General features: G+C 35.9%; 1 protein-coding gene and 1 long non-coding RNA gene across 7 annotated transcripts in view; one reads left to right on the top strand and one right to left on the bottom strand.

Annotated features, from left to right (window-relative positions):
* The window catches only part of LOC143681684 (uncharacterized), a 234,409-nt gene extending 228,789 nt beyond the window's left edge, over positions 1-5,620 (bottom strand). For both annotated transcript variants that reach the window (XR_013174781.1, XR_013174780.1), the window contains exons 1-3: positions 5,454-5,620; positions 4,889-5,062; positions 318-437 (exon numbers count right to left, since the gene is read on the bottom strand). This is a non-coding gene — a long non-coding RNA (uncharacterized LOC143681684). The remainder of the gene's footprint in view (positions 1-317; positions 438-4,888; positions 5,063-5,453) is intronic.
* The window catches only part of LNX2 (ligand of numb-protein X 2), a 103,915-nt gene that overhangs the window by 54,498 nt on the left and 30,312 nt on the right, over positions 1-19,105 (top strand). For all 5 annotated transcript variants that reach the window (XM_077158926.1, XM_077158927.1, XM_077158924.1 and 2 more), the window contains 2 exons: positions 11,852-12,099; positions 13,191-13,390. In XM_077158926.1, the coding sequence (XP_077015041.1) occupies positions 11,852-12,099; positions 13,191-13,390 (448 nt within the window). The remainder of the gene's footprint in view (positions 1-11,851; positions 12,100-13,190; positions 13,391-19,105) is intronic.

Below are 19,105 nucleotides of genomic sequence, written 5' to 3'. Positions count from 1 at the left end.
AGTAGATGAAATCACACAGAATAACAGAAATAACCTATTGGTTTCTCAACTCCCAGGTTAAGCCGCTTCTACAGTATAAATCTTCAGAAATGTTGATTGCTGCAAAAAAAATGCATACTAGAATAAACTGGATATAGAAATAAGTCTGGTACAGAGCAGCTTGTCATTATAAGCAGACAAAATCATAGAATTGAAGGAGATTATCTAATCTAATGCTCTCTCTTTACAAATAAAGAAACTGAATCCTGAACACTTTAGAGCTAATGGTACAGTTAGACTTAAACCTTTCAATATTCTTGTTTACCATTCTAACATACCTTCCTGATTCTACCACAGGTCAAATGATGTCCTCTGCTGCTTGTAGCATACAAGTTCCATATACACATGCGTACACATGTGCATTTTGTTCCTAGATGTCCATATTTTAAAGGGTTTCACTGTACTCATTGGAAATAATTAAGACAAGAGAAAGAACAAGATGTTATTCAAATGTTAGATACGTGAAGATTTATAGAGCAAATGCCTAATTTTTAATTGTATTATCTAAAAATAGGAGCTAAGAAAAAGTATAGGATAGATATGTGGACTTTTTCAAACTCTGTGTGGCCTTAGGTTTTTGTGTGCCTTCCATTGCCAGCAGGCATAGAATCTGCAAATGATAGCAGAGAACTCCTAGAAATTGACACCATGGTTTTGAATATGCTAGTCTGGATCATGCTTACTTATGATTGAAGTTGAGGAATGTTTTAAACTTTTCTTATTTCTCTCAGTGGAACTATTTGTTTTAGGGTATAAATTTCTTTTGTAAATCTTTATGAACATCAGTTATGGGATTTAGAGGAACTTAGAGCCTCAGTTTGGTTACTGATTAGATAGCAGTGAGAATAAAAATTTCACAAATTTTTAGGAATATTCCCTTAACTAAAATATATATAAAAATATGTAATTGAAGTATTGTTAGCATTTTTTATTAAACTAATTATGGTAATGTAAAAACTTGGAAATTGCAAACTATCCTTTCATGTATAGGATGGTAAAAAGATTAAGCAACTACAGGCATTTTAAAGTTCCATTTTACAGCTGTGTTTAATATTTAAGCTGTTAATTTAATCATTTTCAGTATCTTAGGCATATAATGTGAAAGACACAATGAAAAGATGGATGATTTGAAAAGGTGGGTGATTTGCTTGATATAAACAATCAAGAGTGACTACTGAGAATACAAATATAAAAAGTTAAATTTTAAAATTTAATGATTTTTATATCCCATTTGAACAGACATGTGATGAATAGCCTGGCATTTCCTAAGGATTGTTGATAGTTTGATAATGTCTCATTAAAAATACTGAAGTCCAGATAGGAATGCTTATTTTCTAACAGTCAATTCTATATAATATAGTTCATGTGTTCATCATTCAGCAAATATTTATTGAGAGTTCCAAATACTGTTCTAGTTAAGCTCTGCAAGTTGATAGTGAGTTTGAATATACGGCTGGATTGTGAATTCCTTTAGAGTCAAGACCGTCTTGGTACTTGTCTAATGTTCTGTTAAATTTTTAATCTGTGTTTCAGTTATCCATTGCTGAGAAACTAATCACCCCAAATTCAGTGACATAAAACAGCCACCATTTAATATCATGGATTCCAAGAGTCAGGAATTGAGACGGGGTACAGCAGGGATGTCTTGTTTCTGCTGTGTGATATCTGGGCTTCACCTGGGAAGAATTGAAATGCAGGGGCTGAACAACTAAAGCTGGAAAATCTACTTCCAAGATGTCTTCCTCATTGACATGTCTGGCACCTTGATTGAGAGGACTTGACCCACAGGCTCAGCCAGGTCTGCTCAGCTGAAGAGCTGACATGTGGCCTCTCCAGCAATGTGGCCTCAGGGTATTTAACCTTCTTATGTGGAGACTCAGTGTTCAGTGAGCAAGGCAGAAAGAAGCTGCATAGCCTTCTATGAGCTAGCCTCAGAAATCACAGCTTCAGTTCCGTGGTTACCCTATGTTTGAAGCAGTCCCTTACCCACCCAGTTAAAGGTGAGGGGATATAGACCTCTCCTTACAATGGGAGGAATGTCAAAACTTTTGCAGCCATGTTTTAGAACCACTGAAAACTAGGGAAAAAAAGTAATGTCAGAGGTACAGAATATAATTATTATAAAAATTTATAGCATCTCTATACACAAGCTAACTTGTTTTTTAGAAATGAGTAAGTTTTGTTATAGAAATTCAGCCTCAACAACAGTGATTCACTGTATAAAAGTTACATGGCTATCATGTACCTACCTCTGTTCTTATAGTGCTTGTAGAAACACAGCACTAAAAGGAGTATGCATATTTCTGATAATTCTTATATTTTAAAATCGTTTTGTTTAAATGATATTCTACTCTTGAAAATATCTACTTGAGAGTAGTTGATGTTTTTTACTATAGATAAAGGTAAAATATCTGTGAAAGGTGCATATGTTTTTTACTTAAATTACTGGCTATTACCTGATTATATTTATCAGTAAAACAATGAAGAAATTTAAAAGACCTGAGAAAGCACCTGTCCTTGAAAGGAGAAATAAATCTTTAAGAAATATTCTATATATTGTAATAACATTTTAGTAATTACTTGGTGAAATTCTGCTAAATAAGGCCAACTATAAAGCATTTTTTCCTTCCCTCCTCTACCTTTCATCCCCACTCCACACCCAACAATTGAACATTTAAAGCTATGGTAATTGTAAATGTTAGGTTTTTTTGTTAAATTATGCACTGTGTTCTAGTTTATGGCTAGGGTCAGAACCATTTTTCTTTTTGTCTTAAAGAATTATAACTTAACACTACTATGATGTATGTAGTATATAAGCTTAACTGCAAACTAAAAGAGTTTTTACAGTAGAGAGACCTTTAAGGAAGTCTTCAGAGCCTAAAAGCAGCATCGTTATATGTAGTATGCAAGTCGTTCTTGTCACAGTATTTAAGAAAATAGCTTCTCTTTACAGGTCTGGGTAAATGATGATTCTTTTACATAGACTAAGGAGCTAATACTCTACTTTGCCTATAGATCATCTGTGGGACATCTGTATTGTTTACCTTTCACTAGATGTGAAATAAATGGGAAGCTCTCTTTTTCCATGATAAGACCTCTTCTAGTTCAAGCATGGCCTCTGGGTACAGATGGAAGGGAAGGCAGTGTAGGCTGATGGAATATTGCCCTTTTAAATTCACACAGTAGCTCCTAGGGAAGTATATATTTGCCACATTCTTTACCAGCATTCTTTTTTGTGTGTATAGTGTAAAAAGCAGAAATGTAGTGACAAAATATAGTGGTGATAATATCTTTTTCTTACTCTAAGATACATGAAAAACTTTAAATATTTCTGAATCGTGATGTATCTTATAATCGACATGTATTGCATATAGGAATGTTTCTTTTTTCTTCCTATAAACTTATTAAATTGATTTTTTTTATATATCACATACTGTGAAATTCACTCTTTTAAAGTATATTATTCAGTGGTTTTTAGTATTTCTCAATGTTGTGCAGCTATCACCACTATCTAATTCCAGAACATTTTCATCACTCCAAAAACACTCCACTCATTAGCTGTCATCATTCTATATTCCCAACTCTAATCCTCTGGCTGACACTAATCTCCTTTTCCTTCTCCAAAGATTTGCCTATTCTGGATATTTCATGTAAATGGTATCATACAATATGTGTCGTTTCCTTCTGGCTTCTGTCACTTAGCATAATGTTTTCAAGGTTTATGTTGTAGCATGAATCAGTATATCATTTTTTATGGCTGAGTAATATTCTATCGTATGGATATATTGCATTTTGTTTATCCATTTATCAGTTGATGGTAGATACCTAGGAGTAGAATTGCTGGATCATCTGCTAAATCTATGTTTAACTTTTTGAGGACTGCCGAAGTATTTTCTACAGTGGCTGCACCATTTTTCAGTCCCACCAGCAATGCACAAAGGTTCAAGTTTCTCCACGTCCTTACCAACTCTTGTTATTGTTCTTTTTTTTTTTTTTTTTATAATAGCCATCTTAGTGGGCATTAAGTGGTATTTCGGTGTGGTTTGGGTTTGTATTTCCCTAATGCTCTTGAGCATCTTTTCATGTGATTATTAGCATTCGTATATTTTCTTTGGAAAAATGTCTATTCAAATAATTTTCCCATTTTTAAATCAAATTATTTTTCTTTTCATTGAGTTATAAGAGCTTTAGAGTTCTAGTCTTTCCAGATACATGTTTTAAAAATATTTTGTCTAATCCTGAGAATTATCTTTCACTTTCTTGATAGTGTCCTTTAGCTTTTATAAAATGCAAATTATATATTTTTTCTTTAGCTTTCATAAAATGCAAATTATATATATATATATTTTTCTTTAGTTGTGCTTTTAATGTCATATCTAAGAAACCATTGCCTATTACTGATAAAATAAGATTTATGCCTGCCATTTTGCTATTTGTTTTTATATGTCTTATGTTTATTTATTCTAGTTTTCCATTAGTGCCTCCTTTTGTAATAAATAGATATTTTCTAGTATGCCATTTTAATTCTCTTGTCACTTCTTTTAATGTATTTTTGAATTATTTTCTTAGTGATTGCCCTGGGTATTAGAGTTAATATCTTAAATTATAACAATCTAGTTTGGATTAATACCAACTTAATTTCAATATTTACTAAAACTTTATTCATATATAGCCCTGTTTCCTTCTCTTTTCTTCATGCTGTTGTTGTACAAATTGCATCTTTATACATTATATACATATTGTCACAAAATTACAATTATTGGGTCATGTGGTTGTCTTTTAAATCATACAGAAGAAAAAAGTAACAAACAAAACTATTTTTGTACTGGGTGTTTACCTATATAGTTACCTTTTTTGATACTCTTTCTTCAGGTAGATTCAGTTACTGGCAGTGTCTTTTCACTTAAGCCAGAGGACTTCTTGTAGTATTTCTTGTAGGGAAGTTCTGTTAGAGACAAACTTTCTCAGTTTTTGTTTATCTGGGAATTCTTAATTTGGCCTTCATTTTTGAAGAATTCTTTTGCTGATATGACAAATGTGGCAAAAGTGTTAGAATTGGTGGTTGTGAATATCTGGGGTAATTAGGGAATGATGGAATTCTCTGTTTTGGGTTTGTATTAGTTTTGTAACTGTCCTGTAAGTTTGAAAGCATTTCAAAATAAAAAGTTGAAAACAAAAAGATGGGGTAAACCCTCCAAAATGTAAACTAACATAAAGCACAGGGAAAGAAATAATGAACATAATGGCAGAAAATAATGAAATAACAGAGAGATAATTCCTAGTTATTTGAAAAAAAATAAGAAAATGGACAGAGCTCTAACTCAGTAAAGAAGATAGGAGGAAACCCAAATATATATATATGAATGGGTTGACAGTCTTTCATTCATGGTTTCTGATAAGAAATTAATTGTTACCTTTATTGAGGATCCCTTGTATGTGATAAGTTGCCTTGACTCTTGCTACTTTCAAGATTCTTTGTCTTTCTGTAGTTTGATTATGATGTGTCAAATGTAACTCTGTTTCATTGGTAACAGAGTCCAGCAGGAGTTAGAAACCGGTAAGATAATGGGTAATTGGAGCTGAAGGGATACAGACTGTGCAACAGGACTAGATACAAAAACTCAAAAATGGACAACACAATAATACCTAATTGTAAAGTAATCATGTTAAAACACTGAATGAAGCTACATCTGAGCTATAGGGTTTTTTTTTTTTTTGCTATTATTATTACTTTTATTTTTTTCTCTATATTAACATTCTATATCTTTTTCTGTTGTGTTGCTAGTTCTTCTAAACCGATGCAAATGTACTAAGAAACGATGATCATGCATCTATGTGATGATATTAAGAATTACTGATTGCATATGTAGAATGGTATGATTTCTAAATGTTGGGTTAATTTCTTTTTTTCCGTTAATTAATAAAAAAATCATTTAGTGAATCAAAGACTAATACTGAATAGAGGAAAACAATCTTTTTTGCTATTGATGCCTGCATCTTTTGATTTGTCTGTATTGTGTGAACGGTGGACTGCCATTAGTTAGATTCACTCATTCTTTCATTGTTTTTTCCAAAAGTCATAGATGAAAGTGTACATCATGATTTGAAAATTTGTGCTATGGTGTTTTGAGTAGTGGACTCATGTCAAAGTCCTATAGACTTTCAACCCAAAATGACATTTCTAAAATAATATTGTTAAGCAAAATATTCTTTAGTCTATCAATAGAATTCCTGGTGCAAAGAAAATTAAAAATTTAGTTAATGGTGTATTATGATTGATAGACTTGGGTAATAAGTAATGATTATATGATAAAACAACATTTTCATGAAAAATATTCAGTAATATTTTATATTCCAAGAAATAATACCCTAGGGAAATCAGCAACATGACAAACATATAAGGAATAGAAGGCTGGAAAATGATTAAAATACACCACTCTTCTTTGCTAAGGGTGACCACTTGAAAAAGCTTATCATTTGTAACATTATAGCTCTGAAATATATTTACATGAAAGGGAGAAAAGATCAAAAACAATAAAATGGTTTTTAGTCTAAAAAAAAATGTAACTGTTTTAGTTTATCCTATTTGGAGATCATTGAGTTTCTTAGATGTGTAGATTGAAAATTTTTCATCAAACTTGGGAAGTTTTTGGCTGGTGGTTCTTCACATATTCTTTCTGCCTTTTTCTTTCTCCTTCTGTGACTTCCATTATACATATGCTGGTGTGCTCGGAGGTGTTCCAGAGGTCTCTGAGACTGTTCATTTTTCTTCATTTATATATCTTTTTTTCCTTCAGACTGGGTAATCATTTGCTGGTTCTTTTTTCTTCCTGCTCAGATTTGCTGTCAAGACCCTCTAGTGAATTTTTGAATTTATTTTTTGTACTTTTCAGCTCTAATTCCTGTTTGGTTCTTCTTTTTTAAAATAATTTTTTCTTCTTTGTTGATATTTTCTGTTTGGTGAGATATCATTTTCCTGACTTGCTTTAGTTCTTTGGCCATAATTTCCTCTAGCTTTTTGGACATTTGAAATGGCTGATTTAAAGCCATTGTCTGGTAAGTCCAAAATCTGGGTATCATTAGGAACAGCTTTTGTTTGACTAACCTTTTCCCTTTGTAAGGCCATACTTGATTGTTTCTTTGTATGTCTCAAAATTTTGTGTTGAATTCTAAACATTTAAAATAATATAGAGTGACAACCCTGGAAATCAGATTCTTCCCCCTCCCCAGCATTTATTATTATTTGTCATTGTTGTTAACTTGTTTGTTTAGTAACTTTTCTGAACTAGTTCTGTAAAATTTGTACTTTTTATGTGTGACCACTGAAGTCTCTACTCAGTTATGTTACTACTCAGCTTATGATTGGAGAACTATTTCCTTAAAAGCCTGGAACAAATAGATTTCCCAGTCTTTCTCAAGGTCTCTGCTTGCAGGATGAGGTGCAGTTTCAACAGTCAGCTAGGCAGTTAACAAGCCTTCACTCCTGCCTGCATAGAGCTTCAAAGTTAGCCAGAGGTGAGACCCCTGGGCCTTCAGGCCCTTTCTTGTGCATGTACATTGCCCTGGGCATGTCAGAACCTCTATGGACCTGTCATATCTAGCTTTTCCTTTTAAACTTTCTAGGTTGCCTTTTGTTTGCCCTTTTAAGGAAGCTGTGATGTTAAACCAAATCCTCTGATTCTTTTATGATAAATACCCCTGGGGAAAAAGCTGTTTGTACTGGACATGCCCCACATTAGGTCACATAAAGACAGCTTTGAGAATAGAGTCTTCCTGAGAACCAACAGTGATAATTCTCTGGGAACTTTGAACTTTGAAGGAGCTCCAACCCTATTCTGCCCCTTCAGGGCTGCCAAGTTCCTTATTTCCACCGAATTGTAGGCTGTTGGTTTTCAAGAATAACATATCTAGGGAGGTGAGGTTGCAATTAGGAAAGTTTAAATGCTAGAAACCTTGCTGTTCTTACTGAGATCTAGCCATTGTTCTTGAATAAGTACTCTCCTGAATGCTGTAAGCCTTTGGTTAATTTCTAGAATTCAGAAGTAGTTGGCTTTGATAATTTTTGCCATTGATTTTCTGTTGTAGCAGCTTTTTGGATTTCCTTAGTCTGCTTTTTTTTTTTAATGACATCACTTGAATGACTTTTTGCATATTTTAATCCATTGGTATTTTCATTTTTCTTGGTTCTAATAAATTCTTTGAATTTCACTAAGTGCCTGGCATTGGGCAGGCAGTTAGCATGCATCATTTTATTTTACTTCCACTGCTACTGTTACCAACAGGTAGTGTATTCTATTACACCATAAGTTTCCTATTGCAGTAGCTCATATGCAACTGTTATATAAAGGAACGATGTCAGTGTAATCTAAATCATGTTTTCCTTGATGGTGTTCCAGAGGTCTCTGAGTCAGCGTAGCAGGAACGGAATTGTAACCTTCAGCAGGAATCCCTCAGCTTGGCTCTTGGCTCCTAGAGCCCTTTGGTTTTGTTTCAAGAAAATGGAAAAACACACCCACGTCTAGGGATCCATCCCTAAGGATACGCACTTCTCTGTCTCAGTCTGCAGTAGGTCGCACTGCATCCAGACCTGCCCCCAGGGCCCTTCCTAATGGCAACCATTGTCTTAGCCCTTCTGTCTGCGTTTGGCTCAGCACATGCCCACTCTGTTGTAATTAAAAGGATACATGAATTTCTACTCCATGATTTTGAATCATCTATACTAACCTCCTGCTGTGTAGTAAGTTACCTGCTTGAATAAACTATGTTATTTCCCCAGATAACAGTTGTGGTTTGTGTTTACACAGACGAATAGGTTTTTTTGTTCTGTGTTTATTTTGGGGTTGTTTGTTTGGTTTTTAATGATCTCCAACTCTAACATTCAATGATTGCATTTCTAGATACAAAATTTATGCAACAAATTTAGGTTTTCCTAAGTCTGAGAAAAAGAACTCCCTGTGAATGATGAATTAAGTATGATATGGTGGAAAGAGCAGAAGCCTTTTCAATCAATCTGCATTTGTTTAGATTTTGACTCTAATTTAATAACTAATGTTGACTTAATTAAGTCTCAAGTTTCCCATTTGTAAATTAGAGTAATGAAATGGTTGTGAGGATTAAAGGAAATATATATAACAGTCTTTATACAGTAATTGTCACAAATTAGGCATTCGACAAATGTTGGAGTCTTCCTTTCCGTTCTGTGTTTACAGATGTGAGGAAGAGGCCCCTGAGGTATCTGTGATCATAAGCTGCTCTCTTTCCAAGCCTGCCTTGATCGGCCCATTCTCTAATAATCTTTTTTAATATGAAGCTGTTGAGATATATTTCACATACCATAACATTCAGCAGTTTAAAGTATATGTCAGTGGTTTTTAGTGTGTTCACAGGATTATGCATCCATCATCAGAATCTAATTTTAGAACCTTTTCAACACTCCAAAAAGAAACCTTGTTCATTGCCCATTCCCAGGAGTATAGTTTTTGAATGCTCTGTCCCAACCCTCTTTTCTTGTTAAGCCCTGTGGTTTTTAGTGTGCAGTTTTTATGGAGTACATTTATCATATTAACAGAAATGTTTGTGCTATCATGTTGACTTTTGCCCTTGTCACTGAAAGTATTCTCATAGCCTTCTAACTGCCAGATCAGACCAATGCTTTTTGGCTTTTATCTTATTTGTCCCTTTGTGGCATTTGTGCTGGTGTCTCCCTTTTTTGTTAACGCTCTATTTCTCTGACTGGTCTGAAGTCTCTCTCTCAATCTCCTGTCTCTAGTTGTTCTATTACAGTCTTCTCATGTGGGCTATTGTATCTTCTTTAAATATGGGTGTTCCTGTAGCCCTCTTCTAATGCTACATGAACTCAATCATTCTTTCCATATTTTTATGTGATACCATTTTAAAGGTTTTTATTAAGTCCCTGTAACAATTTATTGTCCTATTGGGAATTTAGATGTACTTGTTTCTTCACCTCTCTCACAACTTTAGGCTTTCATTTTTGTATTTATTTTGGCATGGTTCATAACTATAAGGTAGTCCTTATAATTCTTTAATGTATGGTTTTATTTTAGTTATTAGCTAGACTAGCTCCCAGTATTTACATTTTGTTCGTATTTCCTCTTTCTGTTCCTAGACCATTTTTTCCATTGAAGACTCACTATTATCCATGTAGATATTTGGGTATGATATGTATTTCAGAGATTAAATCTTTACCTCTCTTTTCAGTTATAAATATTTTCATGACCCATTGTTTGCCTCAGATATTCAAATGAAATATTTAAAAAATGTATTTCTAATCATATCGGCTTATTTGACAAAAGTAATTTTTTCAGTAATATACTTTTTATTTTTGGATGCATGTCCAGGAATCAAACCCGGGTCTCCTGTGTGAAAGGCAAGCATTCTACCACTGAACCACCTGTGCACCCAGTAATACACTTTTGAAAAGTACTTTTCAGGCCCTTGTAGGAACAATCCTTTGAGTTCCGTACAGACGTTCAGAAAGAAAAATTAATTGTCCCCCTTCTTAATAAGGTAGAAAGAAATCAAATAATGTAAGGAAGTTGAATAAAGAAATTTCATAATAATCCTTTTCAAAAACTTGAAATTCAGGACTTAACTTTTTAGTTCATAAGGAAAAATTTATTGCTCCTACAGTTAAGGGATAGTTTTCAACTTTAACTGAATTGAATCTCAGAAATTTCAGGTTTTTAAAAATATTGCCATTGACTAAAGGTCTGTAACCCTAAGTATAAGACTGTCACCCATCCTCCCTAGTCTTATGTATCTACTTACCCCTGCAATGAAAGAAAGTGATGTCTGAAGAATCGTGTTAGACTCCAAGAATATGTGTCTGTCTGGCTTATTCACCAGTTCCCTCCATTCCCTCCTTCTTTTAAAACTGGGCCATAGCAGTCACTTTTGTCCAAACAAGGTGTTGGATGGAAAGGAACTGGCATTTTGACATCATTTCTCATCTGTCATATAAAGACTATTTAAATGCATTATTGGTCATGAGTTTAGAAGAGCATCTATCTGCTCTTTTTGTTTGTTGAAATAAGTAAAAACAAGCCAGTCAATTGTTCTTATTCCTTGGTGCTTTTGTAAGTTTCCCAAATACTTAAAATATATCTTTCAAGTTACAGAGTATATCTATAATTCTGCTATTGCAGTTCTAACTTTATGAATGAAAACGTTTATTTTTATCTCCTTGCGTATCTATCATAAAGTAAATCCTTGGGCCTTTGCTGTGCCAACCTTCGGATATGTTGCTATCCACTAAATAATTAGTGGATAGCAAACTAAATAATTAGTGGATAGCAAACTAACATCTAGTATGGCAGGGAGAAGTGTAGAAGCATGCGGCTACACTAAAGCTCTGCCACAGGCCATGGATCATTGTGGGAGATGATTTGATTTCTTTTTTTGTGGGCAAGTCATTTCACTTGTAACGAGGGTTATGTTTTCACAATTTCAAAATAAATCTTGCAACACAGAGGCAACTATTAGAGCATTTTCTAATGTACTAGTATATACCTGAATACAATTTTTTGTTGAAGTAAGCTTTGAGATATGTACCAAACTGTGGCTCTTGCCAGTTTTTAATGTTTTGCTGTGTGGAGTTGGAAGTGTATAGTTTGTTTGGTTGGAGATCCAGACTGGCGTTATGTTCCATGGTAGATTCTTCTGTGTGCTTTTTGCATAGAAGTGATCGTCATTCTTTCATTGTTGAAAAAATATTTATTCTGTTAAACACTCCCATCCCACCCACCCTCCACCTTTCAGATTTTCTGCAAACCACCTGTTGTTCTCTTTCTAGGTGTCCTGGAGCTTCTCATCGAAGAGTTGCCCTAGAGAAAAGGAAAACTAGTAAAACTCAGACAGAAATTGAGAGTGAAACTGGACCCACTGTAGTGGATCATCCAGGGACTGTGTCACCAGAAACAGACAGTTTGGGGCCAGGAATAGTGCCCACTGAGCGAGACTTGACATCAGCGTCCCTATCCGCATGGGTCGAGGAGCCTGGCCTGGACAACCCAGCCTTTGAGGAGAGCGCTGGAGCTGACAGTGGGTGGAGTCTACCTCCTCCTTTCATATCTAATCTCTCTATTTTCCAGATTTGGCATCTTCAAGCTAATTTTCTTCCTTTCTTCTACTCTCCACTCTTTTAACATATGCTTTTTTCCTCTTAAAAAGTAACTATTGAAAAAAAAAAGTAACCGTATTGAGGTATAATTCACCCGTTTTAAGTGTGCAGTTCTAAAAGTTTGCATTTTTGGAGTGAAACATATCTCTTGTCCTGGAGGAAGGTAGTCCTTTCCCATCCCTTTTCCTCTGGAGTCCATGAACTCACTAGTCATTAGCATCATTCTTATTATGTGTTCACAAACTTGTTTGCTTCAACAGATGAGAAAACTAAGATTTAGAGAGGTTAAATAACTTGCTCAAGCTCATCCAGCCAGTAAATGGCTGCATGTATAGCTGACTCCAAGGCCATGTTTCCCGCTACTCACTCCTCTGATACCAGCCACTACTCTAACTAAATGATCTACTAGTAAGTAACTAGGTATTATGCTCATAGTCATAAACTTTGGTCATAAATCTTGGTAATTGGTCACGGGTATTTACTTTTAAAAATAATTTTCCTTTACAAATTCTAAATTCTACAAATTTAAACTTTCCCTACTATATCCATAACCCTTTTTCATCTCCTAAGTCTCAATTTAATCCCCACAACTTCTTAGGAGCTTGATGTGACTGTTCTCCCAAGCAAGTCGTGTTTGCATGCCACCGAGTTAGTGCCTTATTTATACTGCCTTGCATTGTTTTACAGCTCTCTTGTGATCCAACCTCTCTTACCACTTGGGAGCAAGATGAATTTCTCTTAATATTCTTTAATCAGATCCAGATGTCCCTAGTGACCAGATACATAGTAGCTACTTACTGATTGTTTACCAGTCATTTTTGGAAGAGGAAATATTAATAATTTTAACATATAGAGTTTTTCGGTCGTTCTGTTTCTTATCCAGTGGTATTGCTGAGTTTTAAAGTCCTCTGTTAGCATAATAAGATAACTTATTTACTTGAAGATAATCACAATATAAAACAATTTTATAATATTTTTCTTTCTATTTCTCTTTTCATTTTTAACTTGGCAGCCACACAACAGCCACTTAGTTTGCCAGAAGGAGAAGTGACCACAATTGAAATTCATCGGTCTAATCCTTATATTCAATTAGGAATTAGCATTGTGGGTGGCAATGAGACACCGCTGATCAACATTGTTATCCAGGAAGTCTATCGAGATGGAATAATCGCCAGAGATGGAAGACTTCTTGCTGGAGACCAGATTCTTCAGGTACCAATTTTAATTATTCTTTTAACTTGTATCTTTCTGTTCTTGTACATAGTTTAAAACTTAGAAACTTTTGGGTTTGTGGAACCTGAATAATATGAAGATGAGCTTTTGTTATTTTTATGTACAAAATAGATTAGAAGTATCTGCAGTTTCTCTTACTTTCTCATATACATATAGGATATATATTTTTTTACCCCTACCGTCATTTTCAGTCCCTGTGTGGTTCAACCCAGGGTTCCCAGGCCCTTCTGACTAGCCAAACTCTTTCATGCTCCAGGGTGGGCTTTTTCAGCACTACCTTCACCTGTGCTGGAACTCTTTATCCCATTGGCTTTACCCCAAGCCAAGTTTTCCATCCATCCACCACCTACCTTCATTGTCTGATATATCATTTTCTACGCTGATTGCTAAAATTAGAAAAGGCAAAACCATGCAGCACTAGTTACTTATAATTTATATCTCAAAAATTTAAGTTGGGATTCAGAAATCTTTTAGTCATCTCTCCTTGACTTCCTCATTCAGTCTCTCCTCAGCAACATTTAACTCTATGTTTGCATTAACTTCTTGATCCAACCTTTACCTTCTTCCCATTCAGGTGATGTTCTAGTTTGCTAGCTGCCGGAATGCAACACACCAGAGACGGATTGGCTTTTAATAAAAGGGGATTTATTTTGTTGGTTCTTCAGAGGAAAGGCAGCTAACTTTCCACTGAGGTTCTTTCTTACGTGGAAGACACAGGATGGTCTCTGCTGGTCTTCTCTCCAGGCCCCTGGGTTCCAACATCTTTCCCCAGGGTGACTTCTTTCTATATCTCCAAAGGCCTGGGCTGAGCTGCAAGTGCTGAGATGAGGAATGCCGAGCTGCTTAGCAGTGCTACGTTGCAATCTCTCATTTAAGCACCAGCCAATTAAGTCAAACATCACTCATTGCAGCAGACACGCCTCCTAGCTGACTGCAGATGTAATTGGCAACAGATGAGGTTCACATACCGTTGGTTTATATCCGCAGCAACAAGACTAGGTATGCTCACCTGGCCAAGTTGACAACTGAATCTAATTAACACAGGTGACGATCTCGAAGAAGAAGTAGGAATTCCAGAAAAAGAACTAGCTTAGGACAAGATATTTTACTAGAGGGCATGTTGAGATGGAGGGGATGGAATGGCAAGAATTCTAGTGTGTAGGCTTAGAGTTTTAGTGAGTGTATTAGTTTGTTAAGCTGCCAGAATGCAATATACCAGAAATGGAATGGTTTCTAAAAAGAGAATATAATGTCACAAGTTTATAGTTGTAAGGCCATATTATGTCCAAACTGCCTTGGTTCAGGGAAGGCTGATCTGGGAAGGCACGTGGCTGGCTTCTGCTGGTCCTTGTTCCTGGTTCGTTGCTTCCAACTTCTCATGCCAGTGGTTTCCTCTCTAAGCGTCTGTCGGCCTTTGCTTGGTTCCTCCGGGACACAGCTTACTTAGCTCATGGGAAGGCACTTGGCAATTTCTGCTGTGCTCTTCCCGTATCTAGGGATCTGCTTTCTCTGTTGGCATCCCAAGTGTTCTAGTTTGCTAGCTGCTGGAATGCAACACACCAGAAACGAATTGGCTTTTCATCAAAGGGGATTTATTTTGTTAGTGCTTCAGAGGAAAGGCAGCTAACTTTCCACTGAGGTCCTTTCTTATGTGGGAAGGCACAGGATGGCCTCTGCCGGCCTTCTCTCCAGGCCCCTGGGTTTCAACAGCTTTCCCCAGGGTGACTTCTTTCTGCATCTCCAAAGGCCTGGGCTGAGCTGCGAGTGCTGAGATGAGGTATGCTGAGCTGCTTAGGCTGTGCTACATTGCGCTCTCTCATTTAAGCACCAGCCAATTTAGTCAAACGTCACTCATTGCAGCAGACATGCCTCTTAGCCGACTGCAGATGTAATTAGCAACAGATGAGGTTCATGTACCACTGGCTCATGTCCGCAGCAGCAAAACTAGGTATGCTCACCTGGCCAAGTTGACAACTGATTCTAACTAACACACCAAGCATCTCCAAACGTCCGTGTCTCTGTCAGTTCTGAAACAGTTGTTCTCCAAAGACTTCAGCATCTGAAGTTTCTCCAAAATATTTCCCCTTTTAAACCATTCCTGCCAATCCTAAAGTTGAATGCCTATGGCGTATAAGATTCTATAAAGGTTCAATGCACTGGGTAACTCTCCAAAACCTACAGCCTCCAGATAGGTCTCTGGACCAGATAAGTCATAAATGCAAAGGGGCCAGCCATTCTAGAACGTCAACTAATTCCATCCCCCTATCCCATATGATTGACAGCCTCTTTCAGCATGAAAATATTAGAATGGACATCGCCCAAATACCCCTAAAGAGTAGGAGAAAGATCAAAAGTGATGGTGGAGTTATACAGAGAAGGTCAGGTTTAACAAATGGTATGAGTGCCAAATCATTATACTGATATTTCGTTTAGCCTCCAGTACCTTAGAGTTGCTAGAAATAAAAAACCCCTGAAATTGTGGAATTGTAACCCATACCAAATGCTGAAACTTCTACAACTAATTGTTGTGATGTGCTTTAAAATGTATTACATTTATGTGTGTATGTTATTTAAAGAGAAGGAGAAGTGTAACAAAGAAGATGGGATTTAACAAATGAGTATGACTGCTAAACCATTATATTGGTAATTCTTTTGGTCTCCAGTGTCTTGGAGCAGCTGGAAGAAAAGGAAATTGTGGAACTGTAACCCATACCAAACTTTAAAATCGGTTCTATAACTGTTTGTTGAAATGTACTTGGAAACTTATTGCTTTTTTGTATACATGTTCTATTTCACAATTTTAAAAAAGTGTTAAATAAAAAATATTTCCCTTTTTAGAGGACTCTAGTAAACTATCAAGCCCCTCCTTGAATGGGTGGTGTCACATCTCCATCTAATCAAGAGGTCACACCCATAATTGAGCATGTCACATCTCTGTGGAGATAATCTATTCAAAAATTTCTACCCTTCAGTACTGAATCAGGATTAAAGAAACAGCTGCCCCCACAGATTGGATAAAGTTTAAAACATGACTTCTCTGGGGTACGTAATAGTTTCAAACCAGCACAGTGAGTATTGGCCTACATGTTTGAATCCTGCAAGTATAGATAAAAGTTGAAGCTAAAAGAATAGATGACTCCTAGATGGAGAGAGAAGAAATGATCATAAACAAGAAAAAAGGACTTTTAGGAACCCAAGGTCAAGGCTTCTTCCCTCATTGATTTAGTTGTTAGTCTTTCACCATGATCTGTTGATATTGACCCCTTATTTTTTTTTAAATATTTTTTATTGTGAAATATATAAAAAAGTAGTAAATTTCAAAGTACATTTTAAGAAGTGGTTATAGAACAAATTTCAAATTATGATGTGGGTTACAGTTCCACAATTTCAGGTATTTCCTTCTAGCTGCTCTAAGTTGCTGGAGACTAAGAAGAAATATCAGCATAATGATTTAGTAGTCATACTCATTTGTTAAATCCTCTCTACTCTGTTACAACTCCTCCTTCTCCTTTGATCCTTCTCCCAGTCTTTAGTGATATTTGGACAATGACCATTCTAACTTCTTCATGTTGTAAAGGGGTGTTGACATTATGGTATGCAACTGGTTGATGCTCTTGGAAGAACTTGTAACTCTGGGTTTCCGGACTTACCTGGTCTAGTAACCATCTGGAGGTTTTAAGTTTCTGTAAAGTAAATTTAGTAGGTGAAACTTTTATAGAGTCTCAGTAGATCCCTGGATATTCTTTAGGGTTTTCAGGCATACTATTGGTTGGGGCTTGGCATACCATGGCAATTAGCAGTATCTAGCTGAAGCTTACATAAAAGTAATCTCCAGAATAGCTTCTTGACTCTATTTGAAATCTCTTAGCCACTGACCTTATTCTGCTATATTTCTTTTCCCCCTTTTGGTCAGGTAGGCATTGTCGATCCCTCAGTGCCAGGGCCAGGCTCATCCTTGGAAGTTAGGTTCCACACTGCTAGAGAGACTTACATGCCCTGGATGTCATGTCCCACGTTGGGGGTGGGGGTGGGGTGCAGGGAGGATTACCCCTTATTTTTATTTTCCCTATTACCTCTCTAGTTCAAACATTCACTACTTCATATTTCATTAATCGAATATCCCATCAGATATCTCTGCCTCCCATCTCTTCTTCCTCAAACCCAGCATGACTGCCAGGCTAATGTACCCGTAACACTGCTTTCCTTGCAAAGATTTGACTCAACCATCAAGCCCATATTTGTTTCAGACATTCCAGTATGTTCATTTCTTTATTCAGATAACCTTAAAATGATCTAGGCAACTGTTCTGTTTTCGGGGATTCAATTAGAGCAAAACACAGTCCCTATCCTCATGGAATTTACAGCTGAGTGGAAGAGCCCCACATATCAGTCCCCTTACTTCCCTCCAAGCCGCTAATTACCACATTTTCTGTTCTCATTGGGGCTCCAAGTTTGTCCTCCTTCCATAAATCTTTGTTCACTCTAGCTCATACTGACCTAATTTACCTCTCCTAACTTTAATTACACCAAGAGCATTTATTGCCTTTCTGTTCATCACTTGACACATAATCAGTTACAATAAATCATTTAAATATTTTACTTATGGCTAGACTGTCTTTCTCTGGTGATTATAGCTACCCAAATCAATTGTAATACAGAATTCTCAGACTGCTATATATATAATAAGTCCTTAGGAAGCATTTGCTGAATCAATAAAAGAATGAATTCAGATATAACATTCTGTTAGGAATAACCATCTCCTTTATTGAAACAAAAGTTAGAGCTTCTAGTATTTTTAGCTCTTGAAAGAAACTCTCCAGATGGGCAAAAAAAAAAAAGCAACAAGCTGGAGCAGCCACGTTTGTTCTTTCCATTGAGGATTTTGGGCTTTGGTTTTCCTTCCCACCTTTATGCTGCCTCCCACAGTATCTTATTCCCTTCAACATGCAAGCCCCAAGCTCTTCCTTTAATACCTTTAGCATGGCTGAGGAGATTTGACTTGCAAACTATTTTATTTTTAGCCTAACACTGAGAGGAAATAGAATATAAGAAGCATAACTAATCTAGCTTATATAAAATCGAATTTCTGATTCTACCCTCCCTACCTGTTTTCTGTTTTCCAACTGCCTCTTTAAGATAGTAATTCTCTAATTGCATGAGGCTCACTTAACTTTGAGGATACTTTCCCTGCATTACTTACTTCCTAGTTCCTGACCTGATTCTGCCCAGAGGGCATCTTATAACTGGTTTTCCAGGAGCGTCCTACCAGACACCTTGATACCTTGGCGGTCAAGACCAAGAAAGCCAGATTTCCATTTTCTTCAGCCTGCGTAGTGTTTCTTTGTCCCACTTCTGGCTTTTCATAGCTATAATATAGAAGTGTACCCTGATTTTTGTGTTTTGTTCTTTGTTGCAAGCAATGTGCCAATATTGGGTATTAACAATTTTATACCTTCCTAATTTTTTTTTCTGAATTTTAAAGTGCTTTGTTTTTATTTGCATTTCTTTTAATGCATTGAGATTAAATTTTTTTTCAAGTTTTATCAGTGGGCTTTTTACTTTTCTAATTTGAAGAATTGTTTAGTAACATAGCTCAACCTTTATACTTCAAATGAAATTATAATTAACAAAATTATTGACTGTATTTTTGAGAAGTAACCAAAAGCAATAAAATCTCCATTGTAGAAATATCAA

This window comes from Tamandua tetradactyla, chromosome 4 (assembly GCF_023851605.1).
Source record: "Tamandua tetradactyla isolate mTamTet1 chromosome 4, mTamTet1.pri, whole genome shotgun sequence".
Lineage (NCBI taxonomy): Eukaryota > Metazoa > Chordata > Mammalia > Pilosa > Myrmecophagidae > Tamandua > Tamandua tetradactyla.
Note: the sequence above shows the minus strand (reverse complement) of the source record. Positions and strands in the feature narration are given on the sequence as shown.